The sequence below is a fragment of the Cyanistes caeruleus genome, chromosome 4 (genome assembly GCF_971803275.1).
Source record: "Cyanistes caeruleus chromosome 4, bCyaCae1.hap1.1, whole genome shotgun sequence".
Classification (NCBI taxonomy): Eukaryota; Metazoa; Chordata; class Aves; order Passeriformes; family Paridae; genus Cyanistes; species Cyanistes caeruleus.
The window spans coordinates 75,363,138-75,379,746 of record NC_141704.1 but is presented as its reverse complement, the minus strand read 5'-3'; the positions used below and the strand labels follow the sequence as shown (position 1 = coordinate 75,379,746).

The window sequence follows — 16,609 nt, the reverse complement described above, 5'->3', positions numbered from 1 at the left end:
CTGAATCTCTGTAGCTGCAGACTGTACAAAGTTCAACCATCTGAGTCCATTATTAAAAAAAAGTTTGTGTGTGCTAGGGGGAAATGATCTTTCCCTGTGCTAGGGAGGCATAGTTGCTTAAGTAAGCTTATAGTAAGCTTATTTTAGCCAAAAGGCAGGAAATCACAGCATACCCAAACAGGTACCAGCCCTGCCTCAACTCCCCTACTGAATCTCCCACACTTCAAAACTTGCTTGGCCTCAGCAACATCCATGTACTTTCTTGCTATTATTCACTAGCCAACACACACCCTGTGGAGAGTCCCCTCATGCAGCAGCTCCTTTGGAGGCCTTCTGACAGCCAAGGAAGAGATTGAGTCTTCATGAAGTCATTTCCACCATCCAGACTTTCCTCATCCAAGTAATTGACATTTACAAAACAACTATCCACATACAAGTCCTTCTCTCCATTTCCTCTATCCTTCCTAAAAATACATATCACACTTTTGGTCTTCCTGGAGAATGCAACTTTCTGTATTATAGAATCATAGAGCATCCTGAGTTGGAAGGCACCCACAAGGATCATCAAAGTACCCACTGCCAGCCCAGCACATGGCAGCCCCAAGAATCCCATGCTGTGCCCTGAGCACATTGTCTATCATCTCCAGCAGCCTTTTGTGGAGGTGCCTCTTTTCCTAGCAGAGAAGCTCCTTTTAAAATCATTTTCTAGCCTTGCCTCTTGTTGGGTTTTGACTAATTTCACAGGCTTGCAAATGGGCTCTACTATAATCCAATTTCATTCAATTATAATCCAGTTTCAATCTTAAGAGTTACCAGGTATCCTCGACTCATTGTCTCTACTGTCCTATTAAAGATGGTCTCTACTAGTAGATTATTTAATTGCTGATCTTCTGTCAGTCAGGAGAACCCTCCAGGACCTCATATTTCTTTTACTGTGCAGTCCTGAGAAAGATATGTAGGGCAACCATTTCTGGTTAAAAACAAACAAAAATCCCTTAAGTTCCTGTGCTCAAATTCCTAAATGTGTCCCAAGTGAAACTAGAAGGAAGGCAGGTTGCTTTAGGTCCTGTACAAGCAGAGCTCATACATAAGTAAAGTGTGCTGCAAAGCATCAGCTGCTCCACGTTAACTGTGTGCGTGGAGCTCTCAGCTCTGAGGAGAAGAAATGCAGTGAGCCTGAATATTTTCTACTGGTGTTTAATGCTTTTTATTTCCTATTTGCAGTGTCTTTAGACAGTTACCACAGTTGCCCTGATGCTCAGTAAATTATGTAAATACAACTGGGTCATATATCTAAATTTGCTGATAGACAGCCATATGATTTAAATCATGTTTCTAAGTGGTTGTAGGAACCAAGTAGAGTTTTCAAGGATTTTTGGTTTTATCATTGAAGCAAACAGGAGTCTCGGATACTTGGGTAGTTGGGGTTTTTTGCAAATTCCACCAACCTACTAAATACCTCTGTAAGCCTGAGCAGCTCAATCAGTTGAGAATAAGGGATGGGGCCCTTGATCACTTAAAATTTTTCTTGTGAAGTTCTCAAGATGCAGATCTGAGTAGTTCTCATTTGTATTTATACAAATGAAAAGGTGTATTTATATTCAAGCTTAGCCTAAATTCATCCTAAAAACTAAAGGAACAATAAAAAACCAAATCTGCACTTGAATCCTGCCTCTTCTTAGTATCTGAAGCTCTCTTTGTTTCCACCTAGAAATCTCAGGTTGCTTTTTTTGTCTGCTTCTTTGGTTTTGTGCAGAAGGGGGGCCCAGGGTGTGTGTCTGAATGTGAGAGAGAAATTAAAAATAACTTTGCCTATTGCAAAAATTGAGGTGAAAGTAAAGAGGAGTATGAATCATATCTCTGCAGAACTGTAAATATGAGCTATAAGGTGTTGCAATTGGAGGTTGTCTGCTCTGGGTTGAACATTCAAGAATATGACATTGACTGGCTTCTCCAGGCGTACCATCCCTCCAGCTGACCCCAAGGATTCTTGCATTAAAAAAGACATTTTCTATAAATTTCTTGCATTGAAAGGGTTTTAGAATTAATTGCATGTGTGTCAAAGAACCATTTAACAGCCTTACTATCCTTTTGTCTGAAAACCTCCCACAATATTAAAAGGCACAAACCAGAAGAGCAATATAATCTCCCTTGTCTTGAATCATAAAGGAAGTCTAGAAAATAAGCTCTTTTCTAATGTGTGTTTGTGTGTGTGTGTGTGTGTGTGTGTGCAAAAACATTGTCAGAAAGGCAGTATAAGAATTGGTTTTTGTGAATTTATGAGAGGGGGGATGACAGAAATTCAACTGGTAACCTTCAACTTTAGTTTTCAGACCTCTCACTTAGTCCAGGGAAACTTGTACCCAGGTTTCATTCTTTAAATTAAAACGTAGAAAAAACTCAAATGGGTATGGGCATTTTTCTGTAGAAAATGTTTTTCTGTGAAAAATGTTAATGACAAAAAGTTTTTTCCAATCAAAAAGTCTTGAATCTTGCCTTTCACATTCCTCCTCTTGTAGATGTTATGGATGAGGTGACCATCAGGGTAGGTTTCAGCTAGAATGGGAACTTGAAATTTTTTGACAGATGTCATCTCTTCAAAACATACTGTTTTTTTATTTTGTAGGACTGGCAGGGAGACACTGAAGCAGGGGCAGACTAAGCTCTGGTTTTAGAGACAGTACTGGTGTCAGAGATACTCTTTGCAATTTGAAAGTGGGAAAATAACTTTAAAATCTCTATTCATTTCAGGTGTGCTCATTAAACGTGTTATTCATATCCTTTTTGAAAAAGTATTTTATATTCCCATGTCATCATCCCCATTGTAACACGTGCCAGCCCCAGATAGACAGACAGGAATAGAAAGACAGGCTGACAAGAATCCATTTTAGCACTTAGAAGCTGGATTTCTTTGGTTGCCAGCCCTTGAACAACTCTAACAGCTTGTTAGAGTCTGGTCAGAGGCTGGTATTGCTTTCAAAGTTAAATGCAACCCCACAGCCACCTTAGAAATCTGGATAGCTGAGCTGTGAAAACCCTGTTGTTTCTGATAGCAGCAGTACCCCCAGCTCTGCACAATCCACATTCCAAATTCCATATTCCCAGTTATTCTGTGCTTCACACATACATTGCAAACAGGAATTAAGAGCAGCTCAGCTCTTGGCTTCCTCAGTCTCAAGAGACTGCCATGAAACTGAAAAACACTAAACTAAAACTTAAGTGTCTGTTAGACCTTTAATTAGTGACCTGAAGAGTGTTTGCCAAGAGGAAATTTGAATTCAATTATCCAAATAGAAAGTATTTAACCTCTTGATAGCACTCAAGTAATTATAATACTTAAGTGTTGTTTCTTTCCAGGAACCTTAAAAAGTAAAACAAAAAATCAAATTGAAAATGGGAGAAGCTGTCAGTTTTATATCACAAGGAGTCTACAAAGGAAAGCTGTAATATTGCCCATGCTTTAGACTCACATGTTAGCGCAGAAAGGGGCAGCCTCAAGCAGGGAGAGCAGGTTGCAGGATTCATGATTTCTCCACTTAAACAGCCAGCAACAGCATCAGGGCCAACAGTGTGAGCTTTATGTGCTTCAGTACAACCATAAACACACAACTAAGACCAGCAGGTCACCTCACACAGCTTTTGATGAGATGGAGAAGCTCTGTCAGTGTCAGGAGAACTGGGATGCATCAGAAGAGGCATTTATTATTGCAGTCCATTTTGCAAACATTACTCGATACGAGCCAAGCCATTTTAATTTCAGGTCACGGCAGCTGTTTCAACCCTGTTCCCAACTGTCCTTTCACTACACATTCACCCAAAAAGTTTCCAGAATTAATCCCAAGGGGAAAAAAAAAAAGGAAAAGTAATTATTGTCCTGCTTCTCTCTTCACAGACTGTAGGTTGCTTTGGGATTATGTTTATCAGCTGCTTTCTGACAGCCGGTACGAAAATTTCATTCGATGGGAAGATAAGGAATCCAAAATATTTCGGATAGTGGATCCCAACGGGCTGGCCCGTCTGTGGGGAAACCACAAGGTAAGGAAGCAATTCAGTTTTCTTCCTGCAGCATTTTGCTTGTAGCATCACAGGATTCAGTTATAAACAGGAGAAGAAAGGATGGCATATAAATTACTGCTGGAAAGCTGTAATCTTTTGTTCTATATACCTTAGAAATACAAAGCATCCATCCTGAAGCACCAAAACCTAATCTTCATATAAAGAACTTGTTGGTTTAGTTTAAAGACCTTTTGTTATAAATGCACGTAATTACAAAATTACAAGGAGTGCAAGAATTAACAGTACTTCTCTCTCAAGGCATCTTATTTCTTCTCAAAACCTGATGCTGAGGATATTCTGATGAGATGTAGTTTACAAGGAGCTCTGTACTACAGAGCAAGAGCTTTCTGTGTTCCTGTCTGCAGCAACTCCTGGAGTCCACACACTGGCCTGTAACAGACACCAAATGTTCAGTATTATGTACTTACTTCTAAGAGTGCAGTTCCTGCTTTGGTCTTTGGAAAGCTATTACTGATTTTCACAGTTAGGGGCTGAGTTATGTATAGATATTTCTGTATATGTATATAAGTATATTCAAATGAATGTATGAATAATCAGCATGGATTTATAAAAGGGAAATCATACTTGGCCACTATGATATCTATCTACAACAAAATTATTGGCACAGTAGATTCAGGGAGAATGGTGGATATAGCTTATCTTGATTTTAGAAAGGCTTTTGAGACTGTCTCATAACAGCTTCAAAGACAGACTAATTAAGTATGAATGACCTAGACAAGAATACAGTGAGGTAGACTGAAAACTGGCTGATTTGCTGGGCTGAAAAGATGGTGATCAATGGCATGAAATCCAGTCACTAGTCATTTTACCCCTGGGACTGATTCTGGGTTCAGTACTGTATGTCCATTAATGACCTGGATGATGGGACAGATTCTCAGACAACACAAAACTGGGAGGAGTAGCTGTCACACCAGAGGGTTGTGCTGTCATCCACATGGTTCTGAACATGCTGGAGATATGGGCTAATGGGAATTCTATGAAACTTACCAACTTGCACGTTTAATAATTGCGTCATGCCATCATGTCTCATGCTGGGTGTCTAAAACAAGCTCCTTCAGACCATTGTCCACTTGGGCAACACAGTGGCCTTTCATCATACAAGAAATGGAAGAAGCACACTCAGTATTTCAGAGAGGTTCCCAATGAGGAGTCTAGATTTTGCAGGGAAAACTTTATCCATAGTAGTATTTCATTGCCACAGGAGCTCTTGATGTGGCCTCCCTTAGCAGAGTTATTGTAGTCAGGGCAAGCAGAGGGGGCCTGCTCTTACTGGGCATTTTAGGCAGGTGGATCAGTCTCCTTTGATGAATCCAAGCTCCTGACATGGAAGGTCCCAGAACAAAAACATGCTTCTACTGGTATGGCATTTTTTGGCCCATGGCAAGCAGCTGCTTTACACTTGTGCACACACAGCTTTGCCAGCAGAGTTGTCTCTATGCTAGACAGAAACCACTGCTCCTTGGACCAGAAAAATGCTCTTCATGTAGACATAGCCTAAGGGGCTGATCCTGTTCTTCCAAGTCACTAATTTGGGGGCTGCCCACGTACAGCTCTTTCAATGCCTGCCCATCACTTCTGTCTTGTGACACTCAGCTTCAACAGGGCCATCTCGTTTGGGGGCTTAGGAAGGTTTTAATGAATCATCTCACACTTCAGTATACCTCAGTGCTCTGGCCATGGCCTTTGGGGCCAACAGCTCCCAGAATGTAGGGGAGGATCTGTCAGAAGCAGATGTACTACCCAACTGGATTCTTGATTTACACCTGTATAACAAGAGGAGAAACAGTGCTCTGTGAGCATTAACTAGTTAATGCAGGGGAATCCCAGAGGAACAGTGCTCCAAGCAGGGATTGCTGACAGATTCAGCCTATTAGCCACTATTCCCAGGCTTTTACAAAAGGTGTTTTCATTAGGAACAGGCCTGTCCCATCTCACTTGGCATAAGCATCTCCCTCCATCTAATGTCTCCTTCTGTAGTTAATTAAGTCTTTTGTTATCTGTATTCCAAGAAACTGTAGAAAAGCCTTGCTTGGAATTTTTGTTAGACTCCTTGCTTAAATTGCTCTAAGTAGAAAGAGACCCACAAAACTTTGGTGATGAGGGCTGTGGGGGTAGAATGGGCATGCAAACAGCAAAAAATGGTACATGTAATTTCTTGTACTGTCTTGGTTACTCTAGGTAGCCGTGATACTTCTGTAACTCATTTTGGGGCTTAGAAATAAATTCATTTTAACGAATCATCTCACCACATTTTTTCCCTTTTTTCTTTTGAAAAAAAAATAGAACAGAACAAATATGACTTATGAGAAAATGTCCAGAGCCCTACGCCACTACTACAAACTAAATATCATCCGTAAGGAGCCAGGACAAAGGCTTTTGTTCAGGTAATTTTCTTTCTTTGTCATTTCTTTCTATGGAAATTAGTTTTAGAGGATGGAGGATGGAATTGCATATGGGATACCTCATTGCCATAGTTGTAACACAGGTGCAGATGGCCATACATTTGTAAAAGCTGTCTAGAGCAGTGCTTTCCAGCTTTCAAGGCAACCACACCAATTTACAAAAGCACGGGTCTGTCTCAATGGTCAGTGGAGACAACAGAAGTATTTTCACTGCTTTGTGCAAGGCTGTGCCATTGTTTAAGGCCTTAGATAAATGATTCAGCCAAACTGCTGGAAAACCTACTCCAAATGGACTTGGCAAACGCAGCTGCCAGTGAAAGCTGAGCAGGAAATCAGGCATTTCCTCAAGGGCATCACAGAAGAGAAGTACTTGTTGACCACATCTTTGGTGCTGCCTTGAAGGAAGAGAGGTTGCTGCAAGAGCTGTTCATAAAGCCCAATGCATCGGATTGGATGATACAACCAAGAATTTAGGAAAGAGAGCCTGAAACAGCATTAAAACAGGGAGCTGTTTGTACAAACTTGAGTGCAGATGGCACAGAATGAGAGCACTCCAGTTCTCTTCAGACAACACCAGCAAATCCTAGTGCATGCCTGATGCTCAGAGCACTGAACTCAAACCAAAGACTGCTTTGCTGTCAGTGGCCTGGATCTAGCAGTGTGCTTGGAAATGATAACAATAGGAAGGCAATCTTGGAACTTGTTTTCTTAAATAGCTAACAGAACTGCATTAGCACTCAAACTATCTTCAGCTGAAAAGGGTTCTGTGGGATGACTTGATTATGTCAGCTCTTAGAAGGAAACATAGATGCAGGAAGAAGAGTGAAGGAAAGTAGCAGGCATAGGCAAAGTCAAGTGCTTGATAGTAACTTTTTCTGGCGGAAAGTTAAAACAAGGTTGCTCCATCAGTACCAAAGGTACCTGTGTCTCCATGGTCTTGTGTAAAGACTTTATTACCTTGGGGGACTTCCTGCTGCTGAACACTGAATGTGCTTCTCTTGAAGCCTTTCCTTCAGTGGGGATATACACAAAAGATGGAGTCCATCTCTTCTCAACCCAGCTGCCTATTTTCTCACAATGGTTGTAACTTAATGCCCTTGGAGACCTGTAAGACTTGGCTAAATTGACCAACAAATTCAAAGGTGACCAGAGAGCATAAAATTTGAGCTATATAAACTTCATTTCCTTTGGAAACTAGGAGAAAAAAAACAACAAAAGATTTTTCTGCACAATTCCCAATAAAAACTTTTTGATGTTGTTTTCTTAGACCTATTTATATCTGAAGAGAAAAAGAACAGCTGCAAAAAATCAAGTCAATAATGTTCCCTTCTTGGCTATTCCTCACAAGCACAGAAATAATAGGAAATGTGACTTTATTGTGCAGGCAGTTGTCATCTGCAGATTTCTGTTTAGAGCTTTAAGTAAGATGGAGTAAGAAGATATCTAATAGGTTGGCTGGGTGTTTTCTGCAACAAAATAGGTCACAGACAGTATTTCTAAATTTTCATGCAGTTCTGAGTTGTTGCTTGATTGTTTGTTTATAATGTAATCAAATGCTATTAGAAATACCCACTCTGTGGTTTCCTTGATGTGACTTAAAGCACAGACCAGCAGGAATGCCCAAAATCCTGAACTGCAGTTCACATCAGCCCATGCCCCACATAGAGAGGGTAAGGGCAGTGGGACCACTCTGTGTTTTGATTTCATCCTCATGCAAGAGCAACAAGACAGTCACAGGGTTTAAATCAGGGCACAGTCTGGCCGTGGGCTTTGGTGTGTTTTCAGTGTGTAGCCAGGCACTGATTCACCACTCCTGCATATGAAGTTTTCACCACCGTAACACTGTTTGTAGCAGCAGCATTTTTCCAGCAGTGACACAGCAGTGAGTCATAGTCTTTTTTTTTGTTTGTTTGTTTTCTTTCCCTAAATGCATATATGCACATGATTTCCAAAATTAGAGGGAATGGCAAAAGGTTAGTTCCAGGCTATGCTGTGTGTTTGCTGAGAGGCTTCAGGAGTGAGCATTCTCTCATGTGTGTCAGTGATACTTGTTGGTTGTTTTGGTTTTTACTGGGGAAAGGATACTGAACATATCATCAACCTGAAGTAAAATCAGCTCTTATGATTAACACATTTCATACTGCTGCATGTTAACCAGTATGTTGTTAATGAAAGACTCTGAAATTTTGTACCACTTCCAGCATAAGCATCTTTCATCCTAATTTCTCCAGAAGTGCTTGGGAGCTGGGGAACTGATTTGTGTTGAAAACAGGATTTCATCCTTCCTGTGCCACTCTCTCTTCCTACACCACTAATTAAAAAGGAAAAAGCAGAGCCTTTCTGTGCTACCTCTGTGCAGTAATACACAAAAGCATCCTGGCAAAAACCAAGACCACAGAATTAAACTGTAGGCTGGTAGATGTCCTTTCTCATTTCCTGCTGCTGCCATGCCTCCCCAGATGCAGTTTCTGTCTCCAGCACCCTGCAGACTTACTGCCTTGTGACACTGGTGCTGGGAGCCATGGCATTCATTACAGAGGATGCTGCCTCACTGCAGTCACAGTTGCTACAAGCACACCAGAAGAGACTGTCTTTGCTTACAGTTCCCTAGCCCTAAGTCTTTTCCCTTCAGGGCCTTTTCAGTTTCCTAGAGCTTGTTCTGGCTTGGACCTTGGCTTTTCCCGCCTCTGTTCCTTTGGTGTTTCATGTTTTTCTCACTCACTGTCTTGGTTAGGAAGACAGGTGTCTGCTAAGGAGGGCAGGATCTTCCCTTGGAAGGAAAATGTAGATCCCCTCCCTCCGAATTACTATAATTTTGAAGTCAAGGGGCTCTCAGGCAGAGATCTGGGGATAGGAATAACAGTTCTTTACTAGTATGTATAACAAGGCACACAAACAACAATAACTTTTGTTGCTAACAGTGTTAGCAACAAAACAGAACCAGGGACCCTGTGACAGCTTTCTCGGCTGAGATGGGAAGGGATGGAGGAGAGGCTTTGCTTCACAAACCCCTTGGGCAGCCAGTCCCGGTGCTCCTGCAGGGCTCTGAGGAACACTCAGCTGGAACAGCAGGGATGAGCAGAGATCCTGGGCTGGTGGCTGAGGTGGATCAGCAGCCTCCCCCCACCTTGCAAGGGCTTGTGCTTTGAAATATGCTGATCATAAAGACCTTTCATGTCTCTGTCACCAGACACCATACATGAGTGTACCTGGGCCAAGTTGTCATCTGACATGACAACAGCAAACAATATGAGGGAGAAGAAATAAATATCATTCTTTGAAAAAAACTATGGTTTTTGAAAAAGTCTGTGTTTCAGATTTGAACTTTCAAGAAGCTGGGGTAAATGCCAGTGATTTTTTTGTTTCCTTTCAAGGTATGGAGGAGGGAAGATAACTGGGGAGAAGCTGGGAAATACTAAGGCTTTGGGAAGATACAGCAAAGATTATCTTGGGAGCTGTAGAGCTCAGGGGTCTCAACAACTTGATGAAGATAATTAATTTGATGAAGACCCCTGAGAAATGTGCTCGTTTCTCTGTTTTGCAGGTTCATGAAGACCCCAGATGAGATCATGAGTGGCCGGACAGACCGCCTCGAGCACCTTGAATCCCAGGAACTGGATGAACAAATATACCAAGAAGATGAGTGCTGAAGGAAACAGGTGCACCCCCTCTGTGGGTCCAGGGGAGAAACATCTGATGGTCGGCATGGTTTGAGAGGGGAAGCAGCAAGACAGGAGCAGTACTTGAGGTCGCCACTTAGCTTGAAGACCACGCAGGACCTGAAGCACCTTAACAAAACAAACAGGCAGAAGTGGTGCTGGCAGGAAAGCAAAGGGGAAAAAGCCTGGACTTATGCACTACTTCACTGTTCCTACAAAGTCTCCCTTGAGTTTTTCTTTCTTTTTGGTTTGTTTCAGTTTTGGGGGTTTTTGTCATTTTTTTTCCCTAATAAACATGCAGTTTGACTTTCCTTATCTCACATAGGACAAGACATCAGATTATGCTTCTTTTTTTTTTTTTTTGTTGTTTTGGTTTTTGTTTTGTTTTTTTTTGTTTTTGGAAGGCTTTCCTATGGAAATAGAGTACTCTTATTTTCTGTGCAAGTCTCATGACACAACACCGCATAAACAATAGCAACACAGAAGGGATTTGCTCAAGGCTTCCAGTTTGCTTGGATGAATTTATATGTGCTGCCACTGGGAAATGTGTTGAAGCTACCAAAAGAATTTCTCACACATACCTGTCAAATGAAGAGGAGACACCCTTCACGTGTAGGCTGGGCTGTCATCCCAGCATAGCTTGGGCTCCCAAAGAGTACTCCGAGTGGCTGTTAACGGCTGGAATATGGACCAAAACCAATCACCTAAGTGCTCCAGAGAGGAGAAAAATAAATGTGACAAACCTCTGCAAGTGACTATCAGTTAACATTCTCCCTCCTTCTAGCAAAGAAGTGATAGAATGGAGCAGGGGGAAGGGAGGGTGGGGACAAATACATATATATGTGTGTATATATATCTAAAAGTTCCATATATATATATATATATATATAAATATATATGTAATCCCCCTGGTATATTCACAGTTGTGAATTTCAGTTCAAAGTTTTCTAGAAAAAGGGAAGACTGAAGCATCTGTAATTACAGAAGGAAGGGGTCTTTCTCATACCTGCTAGCAGTTTTGGGGTGAAAGGTGAAGGACTGTTCCTTACATCATAGAAAGCAAAGGGACTCATCATATGGTTTGTATTACTCAGAAGCCCTTCCAGGATCATTTTGTGCTGCTGGAGAGGTAGATGATTCACCACTCTAAAAGCTGATGTTAGAGAACTAGAGACCAAATAGCTATACTTATATCTTGTAATTGATTTTGGCTTTGTTTTGGGATTTGTTTCTTTTAACGCCTCCCACTGCCCTCCCCCATCCTACAGCTCTGCCATCAAGGAATCTTGTCCCAGTTTGCCTGTTTTTAACATTTAAGACAAGAGAAAAAAACAACCTACAGCCATGTTGCTTTCTTGGTGGTTTGGGGTTTTGTTCTGGTTGCAAGGTGCCTCCATTTGGTTTGCTGCACTGAGGGTGCTTGGCATGAGGGAAAGAGCTATGCCTAGTTTGGTCACAGAAAGCTCAGCAGTCCTTGATGCCCAAATGAGAAACTGCTGGCCAGTTTCATTTCACAGCTTGGGCCATCACAATAGGAATGTGTGTGGTGTCCAGTGATCCATCAGCAGTGGTCCTTTGAATGCAAGGAAGATCTAGCAGCAGAAATGATGCTTGCAGAGGGAGAAGGTGTATAGGGAAACTGCAAGAATCACATGGTGCCTGAAAGAAAGCACGTCCACAGCAGTGCATTAAGAGCAGAAAGCCTCTTTAATGGAAACATAAAAGAAACTAGATCTGGAAAAAAATCAAAAGGCTAATCTAATCCATTTCAACCAAAAAACAAGGTACATTCCCATGATAGAGCTTTTATCAGCTATTAAAGCAACACAACATTTGATCTTTCCACATATTTAACAAGAGGGTTAATCTATCCAGGAAAAAATGGCACTCAGTGTCCCCTGTGTTTAAACAGGGATAGGCCAATCTCACCAAAGACTTAATATTGAGTCACAGGTCGTAGAAGGAACAGCTTTGTTAAGGGTGTAGATAAGCATCGTACAACAAGGAGAGATTTTTCTGTGCCAGTATCTGATGAGGAATGACAGGTGTACATTTCTCCCTGAGCTTTTCCCAGCCACATTTTTCTATAAAATCACAGTTAGTTACAAGTCCCAGCACACCACATGCTTTATCTGTCCTGCCTCAAAATAATGGACAGGGGAGTGTTTTTCAGCAATGTGTCACATGTCTCTGTTGTGACTCTGAAGTCCTTGGAGCTCATGAGGTGTGAGATTGGGAGACACTGTGGGACTTAAGTAGTCACAGATCTGAAACTTAAGGTCCCTTGAGACCGAGGGCCCAAGGAGTTACTCTGTCACATTGCTTAAGGGCCCCCAAGTTGCAGCCAAGTCTCAGGAGCTGGAGTGAAGTGGTGAACTTGTCAGATGGAGTGTGATCAGAAGTACCAATGTAAAGGAAGACTCTAGCTGGATCCTTGGGTGTCCAGTGGTAGAAAGAAACCAAATTTTTGCAGAGGATGATTCATCCTCTTTACTGCTGTGGTCTAGACAACTGCATAACTCCATTATTTTCCTTTGCCTGCTGTTACAAGATTGTGAAGGACAAAAAAAAAAAATAGGGACTTTCTATATAAAGTGCTCTGATGAGTCACAGCTTTTTGTCATGGCCAAGGTGCACACTGCAAAATACAGAGAACCAGAGACAATCCACCCATTTCCTCACCATTATCTACCAAACTAAGTCCATCCTCTGCACTGGGTAAGACAGAGAAATCACATGCGTTGTCCTATAGGGGAGCATTATAGTGGAATTGTTCACTTTTACAAAAAATTGCAATCACTCACACTTGCAGAATCTAAGTCAAAGGTAGAAAAAAATGTTTGTGGCTGTTGGAAACTCTTCCCAGTTCACACATAAAGGACATCTTCAGACAATGTCATCAACCACAGAGGAGTTCTCACAAGGCTGATGCTAGTTGGAATGAAGATAGCCTTTGACCTTGGAACATGCCAGTCTCAGAGAGGCCCTTCCTGTCTCCGGCCAGGTCTCCTGGTGCCAAAGGGAATGGTGTGGGTCACACTGGAGCAGCCACAACTGCAGGGCCTTGGGGCCTGTTGTGGGAACTGCAGGAGTTGGACTACTCTTGGGGTCTTGAAGTGAGTTTATCAGGAATGACTAAAAATAAAAAAGTAGTGGCAGGCTAGAGCAGCTGCAGGAGGGAGATTCCTATTGACCTCACATCCACTGGCAGATCCACAGCCTGAGCCATAGGAATGCATCACTGCCTGCCAGGGCTAGCAAAGGTAACACTGTCTTTCCACCAACGCTGACACCTGCCTTCTCCCCCTCTCCCAGTTTCTGATTTCCCAGTGTCAAATTTGCCAGCAGCAAAACAGCCAAACTTTCTGCCTTTGCCACCAGAGCAAGTGGGGAAAGGGAGAAAAGGTTTCATCCTTGGAGACACACAAAAGTCACTTGGACAGTCCTGGGCAACTGGGCCTGGCTGGCCCTGCTTGACCAGAGGGGGTTTGACCAGATGACCTGCAGAGATCCTTACCAACCTCAGAACCTAGCAAAGGTTCTGTGTGGTTAAGTGCTTAAGCAAAGGTTAAGTGGGACATTCATTGTCATCAGCTTGCTATAAACCTCAACACAGGCCAGTCAGGTAGGACATCAGGTATTCCACAACAGAATATTTTCTTGATTAAAGTTTGAAACCTGTTGACTGTTTCTCCATCCAGAGAACACTACTGGGGCCCTTTCTGTGAACACTAAGTTGCTGCCATCCTCCCCAGATTTCAAACTCCACGTATGCATTCTTCAGATCTTTTTTGTCAGACTGCAACTGTACGCGAATCCAGAGTTTGAGGTCTTTTTTTTTTAAAAATAAAATTCTAGTGTTTTTATTGATGATGGCTTTTGGTTTTTTAAGGTGTGGGGCTAAGGGACTGAATCAAATGAATGTAACAAAACAAAAACAAACAAGCCTATTCTCAGGGCCAGTGAGTTGCAAATAATTTTTAAAATGCCTGTAATTACATCATCTCAATAAAAAAATTTAATATAAAAGCAGGAATGCCAAATTTGTTGGTGCAATCATTGCTACAAGGTCATTTCTTTTTAAGAGCCATGATACTTAAGAGTATAGCACATAGCAGCTGTTTTCAGTCAGGAAATGAAACCTGCAGGCTCCCCCTGCCCGAACATGTATGAGCAGTGCCTTGATCTTCCCTGGGAAGTGTTGTTCGGGAAAGTTAAGGCCGCCCCTTGAAATATTTGCTTTGCTGTCTGTCCTGAGAGATGAGCCAGGTACTCCTCTAATGACTGGATGCGTGTACCTGGTTCTCCTTCCTTCTCTTGGAATGGACATAGAAGAACAAAGAAAAACTGAAAATGAGTTGCTGTGATGCATCTGACTGATGCATCTTTTTTAGCCTGCTAAACAGGCTAGATCAAAGACTGAGAGAGCAAGAGGTTTTGAAGAATATTCATGTTTGGAAACCAGTCTAGAAACCTAGCCCCTCTCTTCCAGCATAGCAGGACTTTATTTCAAGTGTCATCCCTAACCAGGAGGTGAGGGGAGAGCAGACTGGTCCCCCTGTCCCTGTCTCCTGTATGGTGGGGTTCCTGTTGCGTTTGACAGTGTGAGGCATCTGGAGGGCTTCTGAACATCCCTGCTCCAGAGGTGCCACCAAAAGTCACACCAAACAAACACATCCCTGCTCGAGAGAGATGCCACCAAATGCCGTGGCAAACAAATGCATCCTGTCAGTGGCACACAGCCCACAGGCAGTGCTCTCTGGTGGGAGCAACTCGAAGAATCATGGAATGGTTTGGGTTGGAAGGGACCTTGAAGCTTATCTCATTCCACCCCTGCCATTGACAGGAACATCTTCCACTTTCCCAGATTACTCCAAGCTCCGTCCACCCTGGTGTTGAACGCTTCCAGGGATGGGACAGACACATCTTCTCTGGGCATACTGTGCCAGGGCCTCACCATCCTCACAGGGGAGAATTTCTTCCTTATATATAATAAAAACCTATGCTCCTTCCACTTAAAGTCATTCCATCTTGTCCTATCACCTCCATGCCCTTGTAAGAAGTCCCTCTTCAGCTTTCATGTAGGCTTCCTTCAGATACATGAATATGGATACAGATACATCAGGCCTTTTTAAGTTCTTCCTGAAGCCTCCTCCAGGCTGAACAACCCCACCCTCTCATCCTGTCCTCAGAGAGATGCTCCAGCCCTCTGATCATCTTTGTGGCCCTCCTCTGGTATCATTCAACAGATCCATGTCTTCATGGCAGGTTAAAATGTTTGGATCCCATCTACAGCTCAGGATGACCCATAACAATCTGGCTGATGTGTAAGATAGGAGCACTCAGCTGCTCCTTGCTCAATATCTGTTTATTTGCTGTTTCCTTTCACTGGTGTTTTTAAAACACAAAGGCAAAGAGTAAGCAATAAGCAAACCCCTTTCTGAGCCAAGATATCAAGCAAGAAGGAAACAAGGTGTGTTCCTCCATAATTCAGTCCCTTAAGGCCATTTTCCTTTAATTTTAGAAGAGGAAATACATCTATCCTACACCTTGGCACAGCTTTCTTTTTCACTCTGAACAATAGCAAATGCTGCAGGTTGAGGAAACTCAGTGGTTTTGGCTATTGCTCCGGTGAGGATTAGGCTCAGCTTAAGAACTAGTCTTGAGTCCAGAGAACGTCCTTTGTAGGCTCTGGGACAGAAGAGACACAGCAGTGCATGTCCAGTATATCTTCCTTCCCATTTTCAAAACTGACTGAGCTGCACAGGAAAGCTCCCAGGCCAACACCAGCACAGGGAGCATGGACAATGCAGAGGTTTGCAGACTACAGCTGCCTCACGCAAGGTGGAGCATTCCATCTGGCTCCCCAACACTGACCAGGAGAGATTTAGCAAGGGCGTCAATGAAGACCTTAGTGACTGTCCACACACCCTGAAGACTTACAGAGGCTGCTGACAGCAGCATTTTTCAATTATGTAGGAAGAAAGTTTTTCACTTCTCCCAGATTCAATGCCACCTCAGAGGCACAAGCAAACAAAAACATGCTGACCTCTGTTTGAAACGCAAGCAGCCACCAAGCATCATAGAAAGAGCCACTTAGGAAAGATGTGAGGAGAGAAAGGATGCTGCAGCATGAAGCTCAAAACCAAACGTGCTTCATTAACTACCTGAAAGAAAAAGTTGGTGTGTAAGTGTAAGTGTTCCAACAGCACAGGAACAGGTGGATCTACCACGTCAGGTGTGTCCATACTGGATCCCCATGCACCCAGGGATCTGCTGGTTACACTGGGTTCACTCCAGGCACGCCTTGCTCAGTTCTGCTGCAGCCTTCTCACCATGCAGAACTGGAAGCTGAGCTAAATTATATCCACCTGATGGGAGAAGGGTGCAACTTCATGAACTGCTTCAGAAGAGATGTCCCATTGCACAGTGCCATCCTGCCATGCCCAGCAAGGGAGAGGCTGCAGAGGG

The 16,609-nt window shown here is 42.7% G+C and overlaps 1 protein-coding gene across 4 annotated transcripts in view; it reads left to right on the top strand.

The window, feature by feature from the left end:
* Positions 1-14,170, top strand: part of ETV6 (ETS variant transcription factor 6) — a 126,399-nt gene extending 112,229 nt beyond the window's left edge. For all 4 annotated transcript variants that reach the window (XM_086885349.1, XM_086885348.1, XM_086885347.1 and 1 more), the window contains 3 exons: positions 3,893-4,035; positions 6,361-6,461; positions 10,024-14,170. In XM_086885349.1, the coding sequence (XP_086741475.1) occupies positions 3,893-4,035; positions 6,361-6,461; positions 10,024-10,129 (350 nt within the window). In that variant the 3' untranslated portion in view covers positions 10,130-14,170. The remainder of the gene's footprint in view (positions 1-3,892; positions 4,036-6,360; positions 6,462-10,023) is intronic.
* Positions 14,171-16,609: the final 2,439 nt, after the last annotated feature.